Source organism: Tupaia chinensis, unplaced genomic scaffold (genome assembly GCF_000334495.1).
Source record: "Tupaia chinensis unplaced genomic scaffold, TupChi_1.0 Scaffold000502_1, whole genome shotgun sequence".
NCBI lineage: Eukaryota > Metazoa > Chordata > Mammalia > Scandentia > Tupaiidae > Tupaia > Tupaia belangeri.
Window position 1 is genome coordinate 566,353 of NW_006160014.1, and position 20,804 is coordinate 587,156.

Here is a 20,804-nt window from a genome sequence, read left to right on the forward strand (position 1 = left end):
AACTGGAGCCAGCCATGTGGGAGTCCAGCACCCTTAACCACCATACCACCTGTTGGCCCAAATTTCTTTCTTTCTTTGTTGTATTTTTTGGTTTGTTTTAAACTTCTGAGACTTTTTTTTTTTTTTTTTTTTTTAAAAAATCTTAATTTTTTTTTTTTTGCCCGAGGGAAGGGAAAGTGAGAGTAAGCTGCCAGGTCCAGGACTTACACCACAGTCGGCCATGTGGGAGTCCAGTGCCTTAGCTATCATGCAACCTGTCAGGCCCTTTGCTTGATTATTTCTATAGTATATTATTATAATTTTTGTTTTGAAGTTCAATGTATCTTAAACAAATAAAGAGGAAAAAATAGACTTTATATTTCCTCATATGTCTGCCATTTCCAGTGCTCATTGTTCTTTCACAGATATCCAAGATTCCATCTGGTATCACTTCCCTTTAACGTAAAGAACACTTCCTTTAGCATGTTTGGTAACACAAAGATGCTGACAACAAATGATTTTAGTTTTCTTTATCTGAAATGTCTTCATTTCACTTTCATTCTTGTTTTATATATAACTTTATTACTATTTTCCAATTTGATCAGAAGAGAGAGAAAGTGAGAAAGCAAGCCACGAGGTTCAGTACTTGAACCGTGGTTGACCATGTGGAAGTTCAGCACCTTTAATCACCATGCCACCTGCCAGCCCCTCACCCTCTTTTTTTTTGGAGAGGTTTTTTTCGTTTTTGTTTTTGTTTGGAGAGGTTTTCACTATAGGGTGCGTGCGCTTGTCAGACAGACAGAGAGAGACATAGAGACAGAAAACGAGAAATCACCCCCCAGGGGGGATGGCCACTACACAATCCCTTCTCTATTCTCCTCTCAGGATCTTGGGCATGCATGCACATGCGCCCAGCGTGAGTTTAAGCCACCAGGTCTGGGACTCGAACCACGGTTGACTATGTGGGAGTGCAGTGACATAGTCATTACGTCAACTGTTGGTCCCTCACCTTCATTCTTGAAGAGTATTTTCTCTGGTTGTAGAATTCTGGGTTTGGGCCAGTGGATGGCATGGTGTTAAGACACTGAATCCTACATGGCTAACTGCGAGGTTTGAGCCCTAGGTCTGGTGGCTTGAAAAACACCATGTGCATGTGTTCCCAATATCCTAAAAGGCTTGAGAAACGGAGAAGGGATTGTGGCTTGACCATCCTCCATGAGGAGCGCTTTCTCACTTTACTTCTCTCCCTTTCCCCCTCTGTCTGTCTCTGACAAGTCCATGTGCCCTCTGGCAAAATATTTTTGAAAAGAACTGAATTCTGGGTTCACAGCTTTACACTTTTAAGCATTTTAAATGTATCACACCTCTAAAAATTTTTTTTTCTAGAGGGTGTGTGAATTCAACAAAGAGGAGGAGAGGGAAGGTGTGTGGTCATACCACAATCCCTTCTCCATGTCTCCATCCTGTTGGCACGCATACATGCCTTGTGTGTTTTTCAGACTATGGGGGCCAGGATTTGAACCATGCGATCAGTCATGGGAGCTCTGGTTCCCTTAACCACTGCACCACTGGACTGGCCTATGTTTTTTGTTTTGTTTTGTTTATAGGCACAACAGGGACAGGGAGAGAATACACCCTCATGGGGTGTGGTCAAGCCACTGTTGTCTTTCATCTTATTCTCTATCCTGTCAGGATTCTGGGCACACATATATGCACCTGGGGTTTTCCAAGACCCCAGAACCAGGACTTGAACCGTGCTTGGCCCTGTGAGATTTAGTTCCTAATGCACTATGTAGGCAGCCCACACTTACTGTCTTTTGATCTTCCTTTCTAACAAGAAGTGATTGGTAATTCTGATTGTTATATGGATTGTGTGTTTCTCTGCCTGCTTTTCAGTGTATTTTTTTCTTTTTTTGGAGAGGTTTTCTCTATAGGGCGCATGCACTCGCCAGACAGACAGAGAGAGACAGAGAGACAGAAAGCGAGAAATCACCCCCCAGAGAGGATGGTCACACCGCAATCCCTTCTCCATTCTCCTCTTGGGATCTTGGGCACGCATGCACATGCGCCCAGCGTGAGTTTAAAACCACCGGGGCAAGGACACGAACCACGGTCAACTACATGGGAGTCCAGCGACATAGCCATTACGCTAACTGCTGGTTCCCACAGTGTATTTTTCTCACTTTGGTTTTGATCATTTGACTGTAGCATGTCTATATGTGATTTTATTTTTAAAATTTGCCATAGGGCGTGTGTGCTTGCCTGAGAGACAGAGGAAGAGTGTGAGAGAGCACCCCTCAAGGGAATGGCCATTCCAGGACATCGTCTCCATTCTCTTCTTGAGATTTTTATGCATGTGCGCCTGTCTGTTTTTCAAAGCACTATGGTCCAGGATTTGAACCAGGTGGTAGCCAGCCAGGTGGTATTCAGCTACCTTAACCACTATGCCACCAGCATGGCCCTAATGTGATTTTCTTTCAATTTATCCTGCTTGTGGTTCTCTCTCTCTCTCTCTCTTTTTTTTTTCCCCTTCAGTTCTGCTAGAGGGTGACTGGGGAGAGACAGAGAGAGGGGGAAATAAGAGATCACCCCCCAAGGAGGATGACTGTGCTCGGTCCCTTCTCCACTCTTGCGATTTTGGGCACACACGCACACATACCTGGCATATTTTTCAAACCTTCAGGTCTAAGACTAGAACCACAAAATTGGCCTTGTAGGATAAAGCTGCCTTAACCTCCATGCCACCTGCTGGTTCTCTAAATATCTTGAATCTATAAACATTTGGTCATTATTATTTCAAATAATTTTCTGCTTTTCTACTGAGAGTACACACACACACACACACACACACACATATTTCTTTCTAATGTCATTTTCAGTCTGCCGTTCAGTTCATCTGGTGGCTTTTAAAAAAATTTTTATATTATAGTTTTCAGTTGTAAAATGACCATTTGTTTCTTTTTTATAAGGTGTGTGTATTTTTTTAAAGAATTTGTTTTATTTTAACTTCATTTATTTTATTTATTTTAATTTGACCACAGAGGGATAGAGTGAGAGAGAGGGAAAATGAGAAAGCAAGCCACCAGGTCCAGGACTTGAACCGCAGTCAGCCATGTGGGAGCCCAGAGCCTTAAACACTATGCCACCTGCTGGCCCCCATTTGTTTCTTTCTTTCTTTTTCTTTTTCTTTTTTTTTTTTTTTTTCTTTTTGGTAGCTTTTTTGGCACTGCTGCGATTTACTGGCTTTCCAGTCATTTCAAGCATATTTCTCTTCAGTTATGATCCTCAGGGGACCAGCCCAGGCGATTAAGGGATCTAGATCTCACATGGCTGACCAAACTTGATGGTTAACTCAGCTAGATCCCACATGGCTGATTATGTGGTTTGAGTCCCAGACCCAGAAGTTTGGGAAACACATCTGTCATTTGTGTGCTTGTGGGTGTTTGTCCAAAGTCCTAAAAGGATGGGGAAATGAAGGAGAAGAGATTACGGTGTGACTGTGCCCAGTGAGGGCTATTTTATCTTTCTCTCTTTGGCAAGCACTTACACCCTCTGGCAAATTAAAACAAACAAACAAACAAAAAAAGATCCTTAGGGACTAGGCACTACTGCAGCGGTAAAGCGATGCTCTGTGAGGCCAGACACCGCCCGCCATAGCCTGGAAAGTTTCCAGATTGGTGTCCAGAAACCTCCCTGAGTATGCTAGGTATGCATATGCCCATGATCCAGGGCTGCCTGAGACTGGGGGTGGGTCACAGAATGATGACGGTTGGGGGTGTCTGTCTGTCTCTGACTCTTACTCATTCAAGAAAGAAATGGATAAACTCTAAAAAAAAAAAAATTCCTTGACTACTAATTTCCAACATCCCAACCCTGGGTTATCCTAGGGTTGGTCTTATTCTCTGCCTCTTTTCTTGAGTATGGGTACCCTTTCCTGTTTCATTGTATGTCTTCTTTTTTTTTTTTTTTTTTTTTGTAGAGGTTTTTTTTCGCTGTAGGGCGCGTGTGAGAGAGACAGAGAGATAGAAAGCGAGAAATCACCCCCCAGGGGGGATGGCCACGCTGCAATACCTTCTCCTCCATTCTCCTCTTGAGATCTTGGGCACGCATGCACACGCACCCGGCGTGAGTTTAAGCCACCAGGTCCGGGACGTGAACTGCAGTCGACTACATGGTAGTCCAGCAACATAGCCATTACGCTAACTGCTGGTCCCTCATTGTATGTCTTCTAATTTGTCACTGTATCTTAGATGTTATGACTGATTTACAGAGATTCTGGATTCTGTTAGGTGTCTCCAAAGAATACTGACTTCTGTGTTTTAACAGGCAATTAACTTGGCTGACCTAAGGTAGTTGTTTTATATATTTCTTCTAGGGCTTATAGTTTTTATGGATTGGTTGTTCTAATAAGAGTGACCTAGCCGTTACTGCAAGCAGAACCTCAAGGAGCGAGAAAGAGTCACTGAGTTTGCAGTATAGATCTTGATGACTTTGAGTCAGATTCAGTGAAGAGATAGGAGAAAAAAATGGCTTCAAGAAATAACGGGGTTAGGTTTAGGCCTAGCGAGTAAGGGCGCTGGGTCCCACGTGGGCAACCACACAGTTAAAATTCCAGCCCTGGCAGGATTCAAACCACGGCCAGAATGTGGTCACTTGTTTAAGGTGGTGACTGTCAGGCTAAGTATCTGTGGAGTGATGCTTTGGATGAATTTGAATGTCCAGCTCCCCACCACATAATGATTCTTTCCTGAATTATTTGTTAGATTGTGTTATTATGAAATGGTAATATGAAATGGCAGTTGTACCATTACAATTCTGTAATTTCTACTAAATTTATTAGCTGTCATTCTTCTATAAAGGAACTTTTTATTTCTAAGTTAGCACTATGGAATCATGGATTTTTTTGTTTTTATTCGATGTAATATAATTTACTTCATTCTTTATTTATTTTACTTTATTCATTTATTTATTTATTTTAATTCGACCAGTGAGGGACAGAAAGAGAGGGAGGGAAAGGGAGAAAGCAAGCCACCAGGTCCAGAACTCACCATGGTTGGCCATGTGGGAGTCCAGCACCCTTAACCACCATGCCACCTGCCAGCCCCACTATATTCATACTTTATGACAATTACAATAGGTTTCCCTTTTTTCTTTTTTGGAGAAATTTTTGCTATTATAGGATGTGTGTGCTCGCCAGAAAAGCAGGGAGAGACAGAGACAGAAGGCAAGAAATCACCCCCCAAAGGAGATGGCCACACCACAATCCCTTCTCTTTCATTCTCCTCTTGGGATTTAGGTGCACATGCACCTGGTGTGAGTTTAAGCTACCGGATCAGGGACTTGAACTGCGGTCGACTACATGGGAGTCCAGCAACACGACTACATGGGAGTCCAGCAACATAGCCATTACACCAACGGCTGGTCCCTGACAGTTGTAACAGGTTTCTTAAATCTGGTCATCTGGAACCACTTCATGTCAGCTTCTATATCTTTTTATTATGGTACTATTATTCTTGGGGCCAGCAGATGGTATAGTGGTTACATTGCTGAATTCATACATGACAACCGCAGTTCAAGTCCTGGACCCAGTGGCTTAAAACTCAACACAGGGGAGCTGGCAGGTGGCATGGTGGTTGAGGCTCTAGACTTCCACATGGCTGACCATGGTTCAAGTCCTAGACCTGGTAGCCCGAAAATCTCAGTGAATAAATAGATAAATAAATGTATGTTTAAATAAATAAATAAATGTTCAAAACAAAGGGAAAAACTCATACCGTGTGTGTGTGCGCGTGCGTGCGTGCCCGAGATCTGGGGAGGGAATGGAAAGGAAGGGATTGTGGTGGGGCCACCCCCCTGGGGGGTGATTTCTGACCCTCTCACTGCCTCTGTTTCCTCCACTCCACTTGTTGCCCTAAGGCAAAAACCTGTTTTGTTTTTTGTTTGTTTGTTTGTTTGTTTTAAAAAAGACACCATTACTCTCAGTCATGAAGTTTTAGGAAAATTGAAACTCAGAAAACAAAGATCTCCTAATCATGTTTAGGTCCTCTTTCTAGTTCCAGGGCTTGCTTCTTTTTCTTTTAGATATTTTTCCTTTTCTGCTTTTTGTTTTGTTTTGTTTTGGTATAGGGTGTGTGCACTTACCAGAGAGATATAGAGAGAATGAGAAAGCACCCTCCTCCACTCCCCGGGGAAATGGCCGTGCCACAATCCTTTTTTCTCCATTCTCCTCTTGGGATTTTGGGCATGTATGCACATGGGCTCTGCATGATTCTTATTTTTTTTTTTAAGAGATTTTCACTGTAGGGCACGTGCGCTCGCCAGACAGACAGAGAGAGACATAGAGACAGAAAGCAAGAAATCACCCCCCAGGGGGGATGGTCACGCCGCAATCCCTTCTCCTCCATTCTCCTCTCGGGATCTTGGGCACACATGCACACGCGCCCGGTGTGAGTTTTAAGCCACCAGGTCCGGGACACGAACCGCGGTCGACTACGTGGGAGTCCAGCGACATAGCCATTACGCTAACTGCTGGTTCCCCTCTGCATGATTCTTGAGCTGCTGGGTCCAAGATTTGCACTGCAGAAGCTGACCATGTGGGACCCAGCCTTTTTGCTGGTCCAGATTCCTAATTTTTTTTTTTTTTTTTGAGAGGATTTTTTTAGGGTGTGTGCACATGTGGGAGAGAGAGACAGAGACAGTGAGAGGGAAAGTGAGAAGTCAGCCCCCCAGGGAGATGGCCACACCACAATCCCTTCTCCTCCATTCTTCTGGGATCTTGGGCAAATACATGCACACACACCTGGTATATGAATTTCAAGCCATTTGGTCGGGGACTCAAACCATGGTTGCCCTCATGGGAGTTCAGCAATATAAATGCTATGCCATCTGCTAACCCCGGTTTCTAATGTTTTTAACCACCAGAGTTCCCTCCTATTTGTTTTTATTTATGGATTCTTTTTTGCTATCAGGTGAGTGTACTCACCGGAGCAAGAAACAGAGATGACTACACTGCAATTCTGCCTTTTCCATTTTTCCTTTTGGAATTTTAGGCACTCGTGTACAAGTGCCTGGCATGTCTTTCAAGCCTCTGAATTCAGGACCCGAATCACACAATCAACCATGTGGGATCTAGCCACCATAGCCGCTATGCTACTGATGCCCAAAACATTTTATCTTAATGTGGGACCTCTCTTATCTCCTGACTTCCTGTTTATATCAAGTTTTCTTCTTTTCTCACTCAGAACTAGGATTTCCTGCTTATATTGGCTTGTGAACTTTTATTCCCTTATTACAAATACAGACATACTCATTAGTTCAAAATCAGTAAATACTGATGACTAAATAATAGTAACTAATATTTTAGAGTCTATTTTTTTTTAGAATTGTTTATTTATTTACTTATTTATTCATTCACATATTTTAATTTGGCCAGAGAGAGGGAGAGAGGGAAAGCGAGAAAGCAAGCCACCAGGTCCAGGACTCGAACTGTGGTTGGCCATGTGGGAGTGTCCAGCGCCTTAACCACCATGCCACCCGCTGCCCCCCCCCCTTTTTTTTTAAGGTTTCTGCCATAGGGTACATGTGCTCTCCCAAGAGAGACAGAAAGAGAGAAAGTGAGAAATCACTCCCAGAGGGAATGACTATGCTACAATCCATTCTCCTCTTGAGATTTTGGGCACACACACACTCACCCAGCATGATTTTCAAGCTGCCTCATCTGGGACTTGAACTGCAATCATGCATGTAGCAATCTAGCATCTTAACCACTATGCCACCTCCTGGCCTTTTTAGGGGCTCTTATAGGTTGGGGACTTCTTATTCATTAGCTCTGAAGATTGACAACAACCTGAGAAGCATCCTGAGAAGAGGTAGGGCTTTCGTTATTCTCATTTTGTAGGTGGGGAATATGAGATTTGAGGTTAAATGACTAACTTGGAGTCACCTTGTAGTAAGTGACAGAACTGGCTTTCAAACTAGAAGCAAAACTTGTTTATATTATACTTCCTTTTTTGTGCACAAATATGTATATGAGGGGTCTTTGAGAAGTACAAAGAAAGTACATAGTATGAAAAAAGAATGCATGGATTTAAACTTTTTTTCACAAAAATAAACATGTTAATTCTGTATTTCCATAAACTTTTTTTTTTTTTTTTTTTTTTTGCGATAGGGCATGTGTACTCTCTGGAGAGAGGGAAAGTAAGAAATCAGCTTTCGGGGGTATGGTCACTCCACAATCCCATTTCCTTCAGATTTTGGGCTCCCACGCACATGTACATGACATGATTTTCAAGCCACCAAGTCCAGCACTCAAACCATAAAGTCAGCTATGTGGAATCCAGCACCTTAACTTCCACACCACCTGCTGGCCCTCTATAAAATTCTTTTTTTTTTTTTTTTTTTTTTTTAAGTTTTTACCATAGGGTGCGTGCACTCACTGGAGAGGAGAGAGAGAGAAAAAGAGAAAGAAAGCAAGAAGTCATCCCCCAGGGAGAATGACCATGCTGTAATTCCTTGTCCTCATTCCCCTCTCGGAATTTTGGGTGCACATGTGCCCGGCGTGAGTTTCAAGCCACTGTGTCCAGGACTCAAATGGCAGTTGGCCACATGTAAATTCAGCTGCCCTCCCCACACCACCACCTCCCCTCCATAAACTTTTTGAAGTCCCCTCATATACACAAAAATGGAATCATATTATATACACTTTTCACTCCCACATATTGTGACCATCTTTCCACGTCAATAAACAGACTTCAAGAACATTCGTTTTAATTCAGTGCCCTTCTGTTTCTTCTCCCGGCCCTGTTCCCAGGATCGACGAGAACGTGCTAGGAGCTCAGCTGGATGTTGAGGCCGCCCATTCAGAGATCCTCAAGTACTTCCAGTCGGTCACCTCCAACCGGTGGCTCATGGTCAAAATCTTCCTCATCCTCATTGTCTTCTTCATCATCTTTGTGGTCTTCCTGGCCTGAACCCTCTCTACTCTGAGGCAGTTTGTGGGGGTTCAGGACCCTCCTGGGAGAGGAGGTGGCCATTGCCTACACTGAGCCTGTTCAGGGTGCTTGAGAGAAAAGCCCTGTTTCCTCGGAACTGCTAAGAATGACCACAGCCCATGGTCCCCCACCCCTCTCCTCTGGCCACCTGACCTCCCCTCGCAACTCTCAGGCCCATGAAACGCACACGGTTCTGGACATGAACTCTGCTGTGAAGTGACTGAAAGGGAGCAGAGGCCAGCTGGGGGTCAATGGGGAAGTTGCCTCCACTAGGAGATTTTTATAAACCTTCTCAAGCTTCTCCCAAAGGAAACTTTGGCAACAAAGGGAGATGATATTCTCCACCTTCCTGAGAGTGAGGAGAGGAAACGAAATTGTCCCAGGGACCAACTTTCCCATCTGGGTTAGAATATGACTTCTTTCTTCCTCTCTTTACCACATGAGCCTGGGGGCCCTGAGCCCTTCAGCTGCCTACACAGCCCCCAACACTGGCTGCTAGTGACTTTCAATCTGCCAAATATGCTGCAGCCTATTTTCTCCCAATTACAAGACTGTCAGCCTCACTGGCTATGTCATCATTTCTGGGTGGGAGCGCTGGGGGTTCTTGGCAGCAAATGGAGTGAGCCACTGCCCACTAGCAGGACTGAATGGGTTGGGCTAATGCTGGTAGGGGCCTTCATCTCATGGAGGCAGCTTTTGGGTTCACAGCTCTCTCCATGGAGGGGAAAACCAAGTGCAGTGGTACCTCACTGATGTGGAAACATCCTTTGAAATGGGGGGGCAGGATCCCAGAATGGGTCCGTTGGTGGCAACTTCCTGACCATCTCAAGTAGTGTTTGGACCTGTTTCAGCTGTATCTTCCAACCATTTACCCAGTTCCTCCTTAACTGAGTAAGGCAGGAGCTTTGCCAGCTGCCACAAGCTGAAAGTGAAGAATTTGTTCTTAGCTCCAGCTGCAGCTCTTGATTCCCTCCAAGCCACTCACCAAATCCAAGCCAGTTACAAGAGGATGGAAGACCTGCCTGGAATACCCACACTCCAAGGAGGATAATATGCTGCTTTCCTTCCTGATCAGACCCACAATACCATTTTTGAGGTCACTCAAAGTCCCCACCTCATAAATCCCAAAGGATGTTCAAACAGACTCAGGCTCCTAGTATTTTTGAGGGGGTCTAGGAGAGCCCATGGCCCTGGCATTTAGATCTTTCCTCTTGGCATTCCTTCAAGTGGTCAGCTACTGCTGGCTACCTTCACTGTCCGGTGGACACATGATGGTCTAGCATAGCACTGCAGCAATGGATTGGGAAGCTTGTGAAGAAAATGTTAGCGAAGTCCCTAACAGATACCATCTCCGTTGATTCAGCCTCTCTGCATTGGGGAATGTATAGAACAAATTCATTTCATAAATAATTTTTAAAGAATTATTTTATTTATTCTTTTATTTAATTTGACCAGAGATCGACACACACACACACACACACACAGGGAAAGTGAGAAAGCAAGCCTCCAGGTCCAGGACTTGAACCGTGGTTGGCCATGTGGGAATGTCCAACGTCTTGACCATGTCACCTGTTTGCCCCATTTCATAAACAATTTGTTTTGGTTTGGTTTTTTTAGAGATCTCTGCCATAGAGTGCGGGTGCTCGCTGGGGAGAGAGACAAACAGTGAGGGAAAGTGAGAAATCATACCCCAGGGGGAATGACCATGCCCCATTTTCCTCCTGGGGTCTCGGGCGCCCACGCACACTTGGGTCTGGAGTGATTTTCAAGGCACAAACTGTGGTCACTCATGTGAGAGTCCAGCAATATAGCCACCATGCCATCGACTGGCCCCCACAAGTAACTCGTTGAGTTTCTACTGTGTTCCAGACTTGATAGGCTGATCACTGGAGGAGAAAAAAAAGACATGAATTTGTCAACCTACTCCCGTGGAGCTTACGTCCAGTTTTCTGGAAATGATCAGTCCATTTTATATGGTGAGGCATAGTCGCAGCTGGAAAGGAGCTGAGCTGAGACTTAACACTGGCTGGATCCCGCTTGGGGGGGTCTGTGAGTGAGCATCCGGCAGTGAGGCCAATCTCCCTCCAAAGGTCTTCGTGCGATCCTTTTCCCTCCTGCGCAAAGTCGGACCTCGGAGGCCGTTAGCGCGGACCGAAGAGAAGGGGGTGGGGTGACCTGACAGCGAGCCAAAGCTCCGCGAGCGCAGGTCTGGGGCGGGGCGGAGGTGCCAGGTTCCGCCCCCCACGGAAGCCCTGCGTGTGCGCATGCGCAGGGGGCCGAGCTCTTCCCCCCCCTCCCCCCGCGGCACCGCCCACTGCTTAGGGACGTCGGCGGCGCGCGACGTGCTTCGCCGGATAAATGCGGTGGCGCCGGCCGTAGGAGCGCTTCGGTCTTGAGCGCCTGGACGTTCGGACGTTTGGTGGCGTCGGGGCCCGCGCTTGAGCCCTCCCCTGTCCTTCGCTGTGCCATGGCGGATGAGGGGAAGTCGTACAACGGTCAGTGCTGCCCTCAGGGTGGGAGCTGGTGATCTGGGACTCCGGTGGGCGGCGCCGGCCTAGGCCGCAGCCCCGGGGCGTGAGGCCCGAGGGGGGAACCTGAGTTGTTTACTCGAATCCTGGTGTTGGGAGGACCTGCGACTCGGATCTGGTGGTTCGAGGTGGGGTGATGAGATCCCTTTGAACTTTGTGGGTGCTTGGTGCCTGTCAGTTCAGTTTGGCTACCTGGCTCTTGCAGTGTGAGTCAATTCCCTGCTCCAGAGCTATTCTGATTGCCAAGTTTTTTTTTGTTTTTTTTTTACTGTGTCCGATCTGCCTTGCCCCTTGGTCCGAGACTTTAATATTTGAGACCTCCACATCCACCGAGTGTTCTGGTTGGATGCTGCGAGGAGTGATTAGTTAGTTCATTGTAGTGTTAGGAGTGCATGACAGCCCAGGTTGATCTTGAAATGATTGTGCCAAGCCTAAATGAGGTAGAACTCTCAGGCCTCATTTCCACCCTATAAATTTCAGTAGAAACAATACTGATGTAATGTATGTGTGTGTATGTTGAAAAGAGATTATTTCTATCAAGTCTGGAGCGTAGTGACGCTCTGGAGAGACAATTTTCTGAATATTAGCTGCGCCTCCTGTTCACGTTTAATATACTTTTTATTTAAAAAAGGATCATTTGTTGAGGTTCATTGTTTGCAGAATACCAGGTATTAGGCAGACCTTTTTTTTGGAAATCATAGGCTTTTTATTTAAGAAGCATTCCTACACAGCAGGAGTTAGAGTTCATGTTCTTGGAGAGCATTCCAGGACCACTTGATTAAGGACCATTGATTAAGCAACCTTAGGGTGGAGCTGCCACTAGAGCAGCTACTAGGGCTGCCACTAGTTTCTGGCCAAGGAAACAGCTCACAAAACTGCAGAGTGGCAGTTTGAGAACAAGATTTTCCTAGGAGACCCTTCAATTGGTCATTTGTAACTGGCATTTGTTACACTGTACTGGGGGCTGGTTCCTAGTACTTCTGGGAATCATCTGCTGCTCCTGGCAGCACTGTGTAGGCAAAGAAAGTACTGAATGGCAGCTTCTGGGGACTCTGGGGTCATTCACACTTCTGGGACCAGCAGTTGGCGTAATGGCTATGTCGCTGGACTCCCATGTAGTCAACTGGGGTTCGAGTCCCGGACCTGGTGGCTTAAACTCATGCCAGGCACGTGTACGTGCATGCCCATGATCCTGAGAGGAGAATGAAGGAGAAGGGATTGCGGCGTGGCCATCTTCCCTGGGGGGTGATTTCTCGCTTTCTGTCTCTCTTTCTCTTTCTGGTAAGTGCACGCGCCCTATAGCAAAAACCCCTCAAAAAAAATTCACACTTCTACATTCTGCCTCTGTTCTTTGTAGTTCCAGTTTCTGCTTCATTTTTTAAAAGCCCCACACCTTTTTAATATAACTTCTTTCTCATGCTGCTATCTCACAGAGAGCGTTCTTTCCTCTAGACAGGAGGCATTTGCGTGGAAGGGGTCTCTTTTAGTATGCATCTTTTCCGGGAGCACAGAATGCTAGAGACTGTGACTGCCTCACCAAGGTAGCATTTCTAACTAGTTTTCTGTTTTCCCACTCCAGAGCATGATGACCGTGTTAATTTTCCTCAAAGACGAAAGAAAGGCCGAGGACCCTTCCGGTGGAAGTATGGTGAGGGAAACCGTAGGTCCGGAAGAGGTGGTTCTGGTATTCGGTCTTCTCGCCTGGAGGAAGATGATGGAGATGTAGCAATGAGTGATGCCCAGGATGGTCCCCGAGTACGATAGTAAGTGACCAGTTGGTCTTACTTGAATTTAGCAATCCACTAGACTATATAGTTCTCTTACCATCCTGGAAAAGTGAGAAATGCCTGGATCAGTTTAATGGTTCGACAGTCTTAGGTGTCATCTCACTTACAATGCAGTAAAGTCATAGGGGAGACTTTGTTGGCATTTATGGACATTTTATTCCCTGCTTCCCCACAGCAACCCTTATGTCACCCGCCCTAACCGCAGAGGTGATAATTGGCATGATCGAGATCGCATTCATGTTACTGTGCGGAGAGACAGAGCTCCTCCAGAGAGAGGAGGGGCCGGTACCAGCCAGGATGGGACCACAAAAAACTGGTTCAAGATTACCGTGAGTACTTTGGGAAAGTAGATGATGCAGTGGAGTGGGAGGGGTAGGCTTATGGTGAAGGTTTATGTTTTATTCCAGTCTTCTTGGCTACTTACCTCACAATTGTGTATACATCATTTATCCTAAGAATCGATATTTTATAATAGAACACCTAGAAGCAGATTCAGAGAATGAGTAGAAGGGAAGAGGCAGAATGGGTCAAAAGGAAACTATGATAACAGTGATGGGGAGGTGAATGGATTCCTCTGGATATCTTCATTTGGATCAAGTCGTACAGAAACCTTGGAGACCCTGGAATTATCTTAGGGGCAGACAAGGTATAAAAACAAATTCTCCCGGGAACCAGCAGTTAGCGTAGTGGCTATGTCACTGGACTCCCATGTAGTCGACCGCGGTTCGCGTCCCGGACCCGGTGGCTTAGAACCCACGCCGGGCGCGTGTGCGTGCGTGCCCAAGATCCCAAGAGAGTGGAGGAGAAGGGATTGCGGCGTGGCCATCCCCTCTGGGGGGTGATTTCTCGCTTTCTGTCTCTATGTCTCTCTCTGTCTGTCTGGCGAGCGCACACGCCCTATAGTGAAAAACCTCTCAAAAAAAAAAAAAAAACAAAAAAAAACAAATTCTCCCCAACTTACAGTGTTTCAACTTGTAATTTTCAACTTTCTGCTAGTCTGAAAGTGATACACATTCAGTAGAAGCCATACTTTGAATTGGTGGCCAAAATACTTTTTTTTTTTTGGAGAGATTTTCGCTATAGGGCGCGTGCGCTCGCCAGACAGACAGAGAGAGACATAGAGACAGAAAGCGAGAAATCACCTCCCAGGGGGGATGGTCACACGCAATCCCTTCTCCTCCATTCTCCTCTCAGGATCTTGGGCACGCACGCACACGCGCCCGGTGTGAGTTTTAAGCTACCAGGTCCGGGACGCGAACCGCAGTCGACTACGTGGGAGTCCAGTGACATAGCCATTACACTAACTGCTGATTCCCAATACATTTTTGACTTAGGATATTTTCAGCTTGTAATATGTGTATTGGCATGTAATCTTGCCTTAATTTAGGAGCATCTATAATGTCTTGGAACTTTTAGGTTCCACAATTGGATTTGTTTGAAGAATAAGTATAAGTGGACAGGAGACTAGCAGTTGGCGTAATGGTTATATCACAGGACTCCCATGTAGTCGACCACAGTTTGAGTCCTGGACCTGGTGACTTAAACTCATACCAGGCACATGTGTGTGCGTGCCCAAGATACCAAGAGGAGAATGGAGGAGAAGGGATTGCAGGTGGCCATCCTCGGGGGTAATTTCTCACTTTCTGTCTCTCTTTCTGGCAAGTGCACTCGCCCTATAGCAAAAACCTCTAAAAAAAAAAAAATTATAAGTAGACAGTAAAGAGGTTAAGGAATTCATGTATGTCTCAAGTGACTGACTTTTCTCTCTTTTTTTATTTTTTTAAAAAGATTTTTGCCATAGAACATGTGTGCTCTCTGGAGAGAGACAGAGAGGGAAAGTGAGAAATCACCCACCAGGTGTGTGGCCATGCTCTGCTGCAGTCCCTTTTCCTGTATTCCCCTCAGTATTTTGGGCATGCACGCACATGCACCTGGAGTGAATTTCAAGCCATGAGGTCCAGGACTCGAATCATGGTTGGTCATGTGGGAATCCAGCGCCTAAACCCCTACGCCACCTGCTGGCCCTTTTCTTTTCTTTCTTTCTTGCCTTTTTTTTTTTTTTTTTTTTAATTTGCTATAGGACATATATAAAGAGAGAAAAAATAAAATCCCTGAAGGAGGATGGCCATGCTGCAGTTCCTTCTTCATTCTCCTCTTGGGATTTGGGGCACACACATGCCCCAGCATGTTTTTCAAGTTGCTAGGTCTGTGCAGTTGGCCATGTGGGATCCAGCACTTTAACCACTATACCACTGGCTGACCCAGAAAATCTTTTAAATGGGCCAGTGCCATGGCATAGCAGTAATGGTGCTGCTCAGAAGAAGCCAGATCCCACATCGTGAACACAGTTTAAATCCCCAACCTGGTCAGTCTGAAACATGAAGGACAGGAGCACAAGTGCCTAGGATCCCATAGGCTAGAGGACTGCAGGAAGGACATTGCAGTGTGACCACATAGTGTATAGGGTGCTTCTCTCACTTGTGTGCATGTGAGTGTGCTCTATCATGAATGAAAAGGAAAGAAAATCTTTTAAAGCTTGACAGAAGTTACAAAGGGAGCATAGTGGATGGAGTCTGCTGTTTAGCCTTAGTTATCTATTGTTCCTTTCTTTTCTCTCTCATTTCTAGATTCCTTATGGCAGAAAGTATGACAAGGCATGGCTCCTGAGCATGATTCAGAGCAAATGCAGTGTCCCTTTTACCCCCATTGAGGTAAGACAAGGCCTGAGTGACGGGCTGACCGGGCAGCAGGGAGGATAGGGAGCTAGCCAAGCAAGGGGCTCAGGCTCCAAGCCTGGTGCCCTGTTTCGCTCTCTTGCAGTTTCACTATGAGAATACACGGGCCCAGTTTTTTGTTGAGGATGCCAGCACTGCCTCTGCATTGAAGGCTGTCAACTATAAGATTTTGGATCGGGAGAACCGAAGGGTATGTGTAAAGGGCACGGCTTGACTGGAGGTGGGACTGGTACCCAGGGAGGGACTGGGGCTAGTCCTGGGGCTCAGCTGACTCTGCCATTGTGTCTTCCCTCCAGATATCTATCATCATCAACTCCTCTGCTCCACCCCATAGTGTGCAGAATGAGCTGAAACCAGAACAAGTAGAGCAGCTAAAGGTGAGGCAAGATCAAGTAATGTGTGTGTTTCCAATCCTGTCTTCCCACTTCTCACCTCCCCACCCCACACACATAAATTCATGACTGTTGAACTATTTTTCTTCCTCTGTAGCTGATCATGAGTAAACGATATGATGGCTCCCAACAAGCCCTCGACCTCAAGGGCCTTCGTTCAGACCCAGGTATGATTAATAGGAATAATTCTCAGATAGATGGAGGAGGAGGGGGATCTGTCAGGGAGAGAAAGTGAGAAAGTGTTAGTGCTGGGCTGGTCCTGTGGGCTAGTGGCTGAGGGAGCTGGATCTAACATAACCAACCCAAGGTTCAGATCCCAGCCCTGGCAGCTTGAAAAGAATGTCTGGGACATGCACGTACAGGCCCAGAGTCCCAGCAGGATGGAGAAATGGAGGACAGGGATTGCAGCATGATAATGCACCACTGGGGAATGCTTTCTCCCTCTCCCTTCCCTCTTTCTGGCAAGCACACGTGCCCTCTGGTAGATTAAAAAGAGAGAGGGAAAAAGAATGGGTCAGTGCTAATATTGACTTGAATAAGCCCTCTCAGACTTTCTGTTCCTTCCTTTCTGCTTCCCGAAGATCTGGTGGCCCAGAACATTGACGTCGTTCTAAATCGTAGAAGCTGTATGGCTGCTACTCTGCGAATCATTGAGGAGAACATCCCCGAGGTGAGACCTTTGACCTTGTGTTAGGCATGCGGAAGCAGGGTGGGTACATAGGTTGGGTTTGGGGGATAGATTTGTCTCTGAGCCACTGTCTAGTGACACTTCCTCTAAACCCATTTCTCCCACAGCTGCTGTCCTTAAACTTGAGCAACAACAGGCTCTATCGGCTGGATGACATGTCTAGCATTGTACAGAAGGCACCCAATTTGAAGATCCTAAACCTCTCCGGAAATGAAGTGAGAATCGCTAGCCTGGTTATATTCTGGACTGAGGTTGGGCAGGGCGGGAGCAGAGGATGGAGAGGGCTTGCCTGGTAATGGCATGAGGCGAGAGAGAGAGTAGAGATGAGGGAAAGGATCCAGCAGGCTCTTTTCACCAAGGCCTCATTCTCCCCATCTTTTATAGTTGAAGTCTGAGCGGGAGTTGGACAAGGTAAAAGGGCTAAAGCTAGAAGAGCTGTGGCTCGACAGCAACCCCCTGTGTGACACCTTCCGAGACCAGTCCACCTACATCAGGTCAGTTGTGGCCTCTCTCTCCCCTCCTGGGGACCTTCACCCCCTGGGAGGCTGAGCTAATGCACCCTGACCAGTGCCCGTCTGCAGGAGATGTGCAGCCCTGAGCTGGAACCACCTACCCTACCCTTGGGGAGGATCCGTGCTCCTCCCTTACGTCTGTCTGTGTCTCCCAGCTTTGTCCTGAGCTCTCCTCTTTTCTTTTTACCTGACTGCCTATTTGCTGGTTCTATGACCTTTCTCCTTTCTTCCTGAACACAGCCTTTTCTAGAATCTCCCTACCCCGTTGATCCAGGAAAAGACATCTTTCCTTTTCTTACCAGGGAGTGTCTTATATATGCCCCACGTGTGGGGTTGCCATGTGCCAAGACCCTGGTGTCCCTGGGCTGAGAAGGAGCCCTCCCTATCTGGGACTTCTTGCTGAGATAGACCTTTTCCTTTGTCCTATGATGGTCCCTCTTGCCATTGTGCCAAGAGGGGCCCTTTCTCATGATCCACTTACCCAAAGCTGTTGCCTGGGCTCTCTTGCCCATGCTGAAGTTGAGGCCTCTTAGAGGCTGGTGCCATGCAATCTGTCTCTGCCTAGCTCTGTGAGCTGGGCTCTCCCTGGAGAATAAACCTGGGTTCCCTGAGACCTGTGACCAAAGCCGGGGCCTCGCCAGAAGGCGAGGGAATCCCAAGGCAAATGCTGGGCGTGGAGGCCATGGGGGCATAGGCTACCAAGGAGACAGAAAACTGATGCTCTCGAGGGGCACTGCCCCTCTCTCACTCGCACACCTCACATCACCCTGTTTGGCCCCGGAGGATGGCTGGTTAGCCAGAGACGGGTAAGATTCCTCAGGGAAGGAACAACCTAAGACAGGCACAGTCGCAGAGGGGCCATCAGGAGAGAACTTGGGGGCCAACAGAGGTGGGGCATGGACCCTCACCCCCCCAACTTTGCAGGGGCCTGAACCCTCACCCCTTCTGAGGGAGGTCTCCTGCCCCCACGGCTGCTTTGCTTCCCACGCCCAGCTCAGATCGGGACCCAGGTAGCAGACAGACCTGGCCAACAGCAACTCCACTTGTTGCAGCGAGGATTTATGTCTCATTTCTGCCTTGGACCATAGGGAAAGGGGCAGCTGAAGGAAAGGGATGTGTCAGGCTCTCTCTCTTTCTCCTCTTTTTTCTGAATACTTTCTTTACTTTTTCTTTACTTTTTCCTTCTCTTCTCCTCTCCACTTCCCTGTGTCTCCCTCATCTCTCCTTTGCCTTGCCCCATTCTACCTTTTTCTCTTGCTCTTCTCCTTTTTCTTTCCTCTCCCTTTCCTTTTTCCTGAGTCCCCCCTTGCTCATCTCCCTGCCCCAACATCCTGTGCCATCCCTGTGGTGTGTTCTGGTCTTGGCCAAGGCCAGACCTGGCAGAACTGATGGATACCTGGTGAGGCAGAGGAGCCTCTGGGCTCCCACCCCATTCCCTCCTCCCGGGGCTGCACAGGTGAGTAGGTGGAAGGTAAGGGGGGCAGGGAAGGGAAGGAGGTCCTGGCTTAAAGCCTGGGCTAGGAGTGCTGCTCCTGTGGCACTCGGGATCAGGCAGAGAAGAGACAGTCAGCCTTCAAGGCAGTCCATGTCTGGGTGCCCCAGGTGAGGTGGGGAGTGGGAGCCATTTTTCCCTGAGCACAGGCTGGGGGGGTAGAAGAGGGATGAGCAGGAGGGGATGGGCTGTCCCTCGGGTGTTGATATATTTGCTCCTAGAGCAGCCCAGGAGGCACGGTGGCTCTGAAGCATCACTCACTTCTGTCCTGTTCTTGACAGCGCTATACGTGAGCGATTTCCCAAGTTACTACGCCTGGTAAGTCCATAATGTTACCATTCTCTTCTGGCAAGCATAGCATATCCTACTCCCAAGGCCTTCCTTGACATTTTTATATGACTATATGGGAATGTGGACCTGTTTGAGAAGATAATAAAGGCTATAATCTTTACCAGAAAAATGCATGTATCAGGATTTCTGGACAGTTTGCCTCCTCTTCCCCCCTCCTTTTTATGAGAGAGGACAAGGAAGAGAGAAAAGGAGTGGGACAGAGAGAGTTCTTTGGACAGAGTCTCACTATGGCATAGTCCTCCTGCCCCAGCCTCCCAGTTAGCCAGGATTACAGGCACATGCAACTGCACCTGGTGTGTTCATGTTAGCCAAGGAACCAAACCCAAGCTTCCCATAAGGCCTCTAGCCTCCCAAGAACTGGCTCTGCCTGTGCACAACCATGGCTGGGCCTTTCTGCCTTTTTCACATTTGACCTCTGGCCCTTGACTCTTAGCTCTCCTTATGGATACTGCCTCTTTTCTTCTGGTTTACACTGTCTGCTTTCATTTTCTTTCCATAGGATGGCCATGAGTTACCCCCACCAATTGCCTTTGATGTTGAAGCCCCCACCATGTTACCACCCTGCAAGGTGAGAAGGGAGACCGAGTTAAAATTTGAGTGTGAAGTGGGGCTACTTCACGGGACGGCATAATGGTTACGTTGCTGGACTCACACATGGTTGACCATGGTTCAAGTCCTGGAACATGGTGGCTTGAAAATCACGTCAGGCACGTGTGTGTGCATGCCTAAAATCCCAGGAGGAGTATGGAAGAGAAGGGATTGCAGTGTGGCCATCCCCCTAGGGGGTGATTTCTCACTTCCTCTCACTATCTCTGTCTCTCTCTGACAAGCATATGTACCCTAAGGCAAAAACTTCTTTAGAAAAAAAAAATTGAAATTGGGTGTGGAGAATACTGGGTCCATGGTCCTAATGTTTGTCTGGTTGTAGGGAAGCTACTTTGGAACAGAGAACCTGAAGAGTCTGGTCCTGCGCTTCCTACAGCAGTAAGTGTCCCGGGGCCCTGAGGCTGGGGAGAGCTGGGCAGAACTCTGCATAGCTGACCCAAGCACAGCTCACTTGGGTGCTATTGTTCCCTTTCATGGCTTTCCCTTTTGTTTTGTCCTAGATACTATACAATTTATGACTCTGGAGACCGGCAAGGGCTCCTGGACGCCTACCATGATGGAGCCTGTTGTTCTCTGAGTATTCCTTTCATCCCCCAGAACCCTGCCCGGTGAGTCACATCCCAGAACCTCCCCAGCCAATAGAGGCCAGCACATGCTGGCAAGTTCTCCACTCTGACCACCACCTCCTTTTCCTCTTATCCCCCCAGAAGCAACTTGGCTGAGTACTTCAAGGATAGCAGGAAT

General features: G+C 47.1%; 2 protein-coding genes across 3 annotated transcripts in view; both read left to right on the top strand.

Moving 5' to 3' along the window:
- The window catches only part of STX5 (syntaxin 5), a 29,700-nt gene extending 19,587 nt beyond the window's left edge, over positions 1 to 10,113 (top strand). For both annotated transcript variants that reach the window (XM_027774970.1, XM_006156555.3), the window contains exon 11: positions 8,789 to 10,113. In XM_027774970.1, coding sequence (XP_027630771.1) covers positions 8,789 to 8,948 — 160 coding nt within the window. In that variant the 3' untranslated portion in view covers positions 8,949 to 10,113. The remainder of the gene's footprint in view (positions 1 to 8,788) is intronic.
- A 1,170-nt stretch (positions 10,114 to 11,283) lies between these two features.
- Positions 11,284 to 20,804, top strand: part of NXF1 (nuclear RNA export factor 1) — an 18,169-nt gene continuing 8,648 nt past the window's right edge. The window contains exons 1-15 of the mRNA XM_006156557.3: positions 11,284 to 11,464; positions 13,077 to 13,260; positions 13,460 to 13,613; positions 15,912 to 15,995; positions 16,105 to 16,209; positions 16,316 to 16,396; positions 16,509 to 16,578; positions 16,993 to 17,081; positions 17,207 to 17,314; positions 17,484 to 17,593; positions 19,385 to 19,421; positions 19,954 to 20,022; positions 20,383 to 20,438; positions 20,561 to 20,668; positions 20,768 to 20,804. The exon at positions 20,768 to 20,804 is cut by the window's right edge and continues 40 nt beyond it. Of these exons, the coding sequence (XP_006156619.1) occupies positions 11,437 to 11,464; positions 13,077 to 13,260; positions 13,460 to 13,613; positions 15,912 to 15,995; positions 16,105 to 16,209; positions 16,316 to 16,396; positions 16,509 to 16,578; positions 16,993 to 17,081; positions 17,207 to 17,314; positions 17,484 to 17,593; positions 19,385 to 19,421; positions 19,954 to 20,022; positions 20,383 to 20,438; positions 20,561 to 20,668; positions 20,768 to 20,804 (1,320 nt within the window). The 5' untranslated portion in view covers positions 11,284 to 11,436. The remainder of the gene's footprint in view (positions 11,465 to 13,076; positions 13,261 to 13,459; positions 13,614 to 15,911; positions 15,996 to 16,104; positions 16,210 to 16,315; positions 16,397 to 16,508; positions 16,579 to 16,992; positions 17,082 to 17,206; positions 17,315 to 17,483; positions 17,594 to 19,384; positions 19,422 to 19,953; positions 20,023 to 20,382; positions 20,439 to 20,560; positions 20,669 to 20,767) is intronic.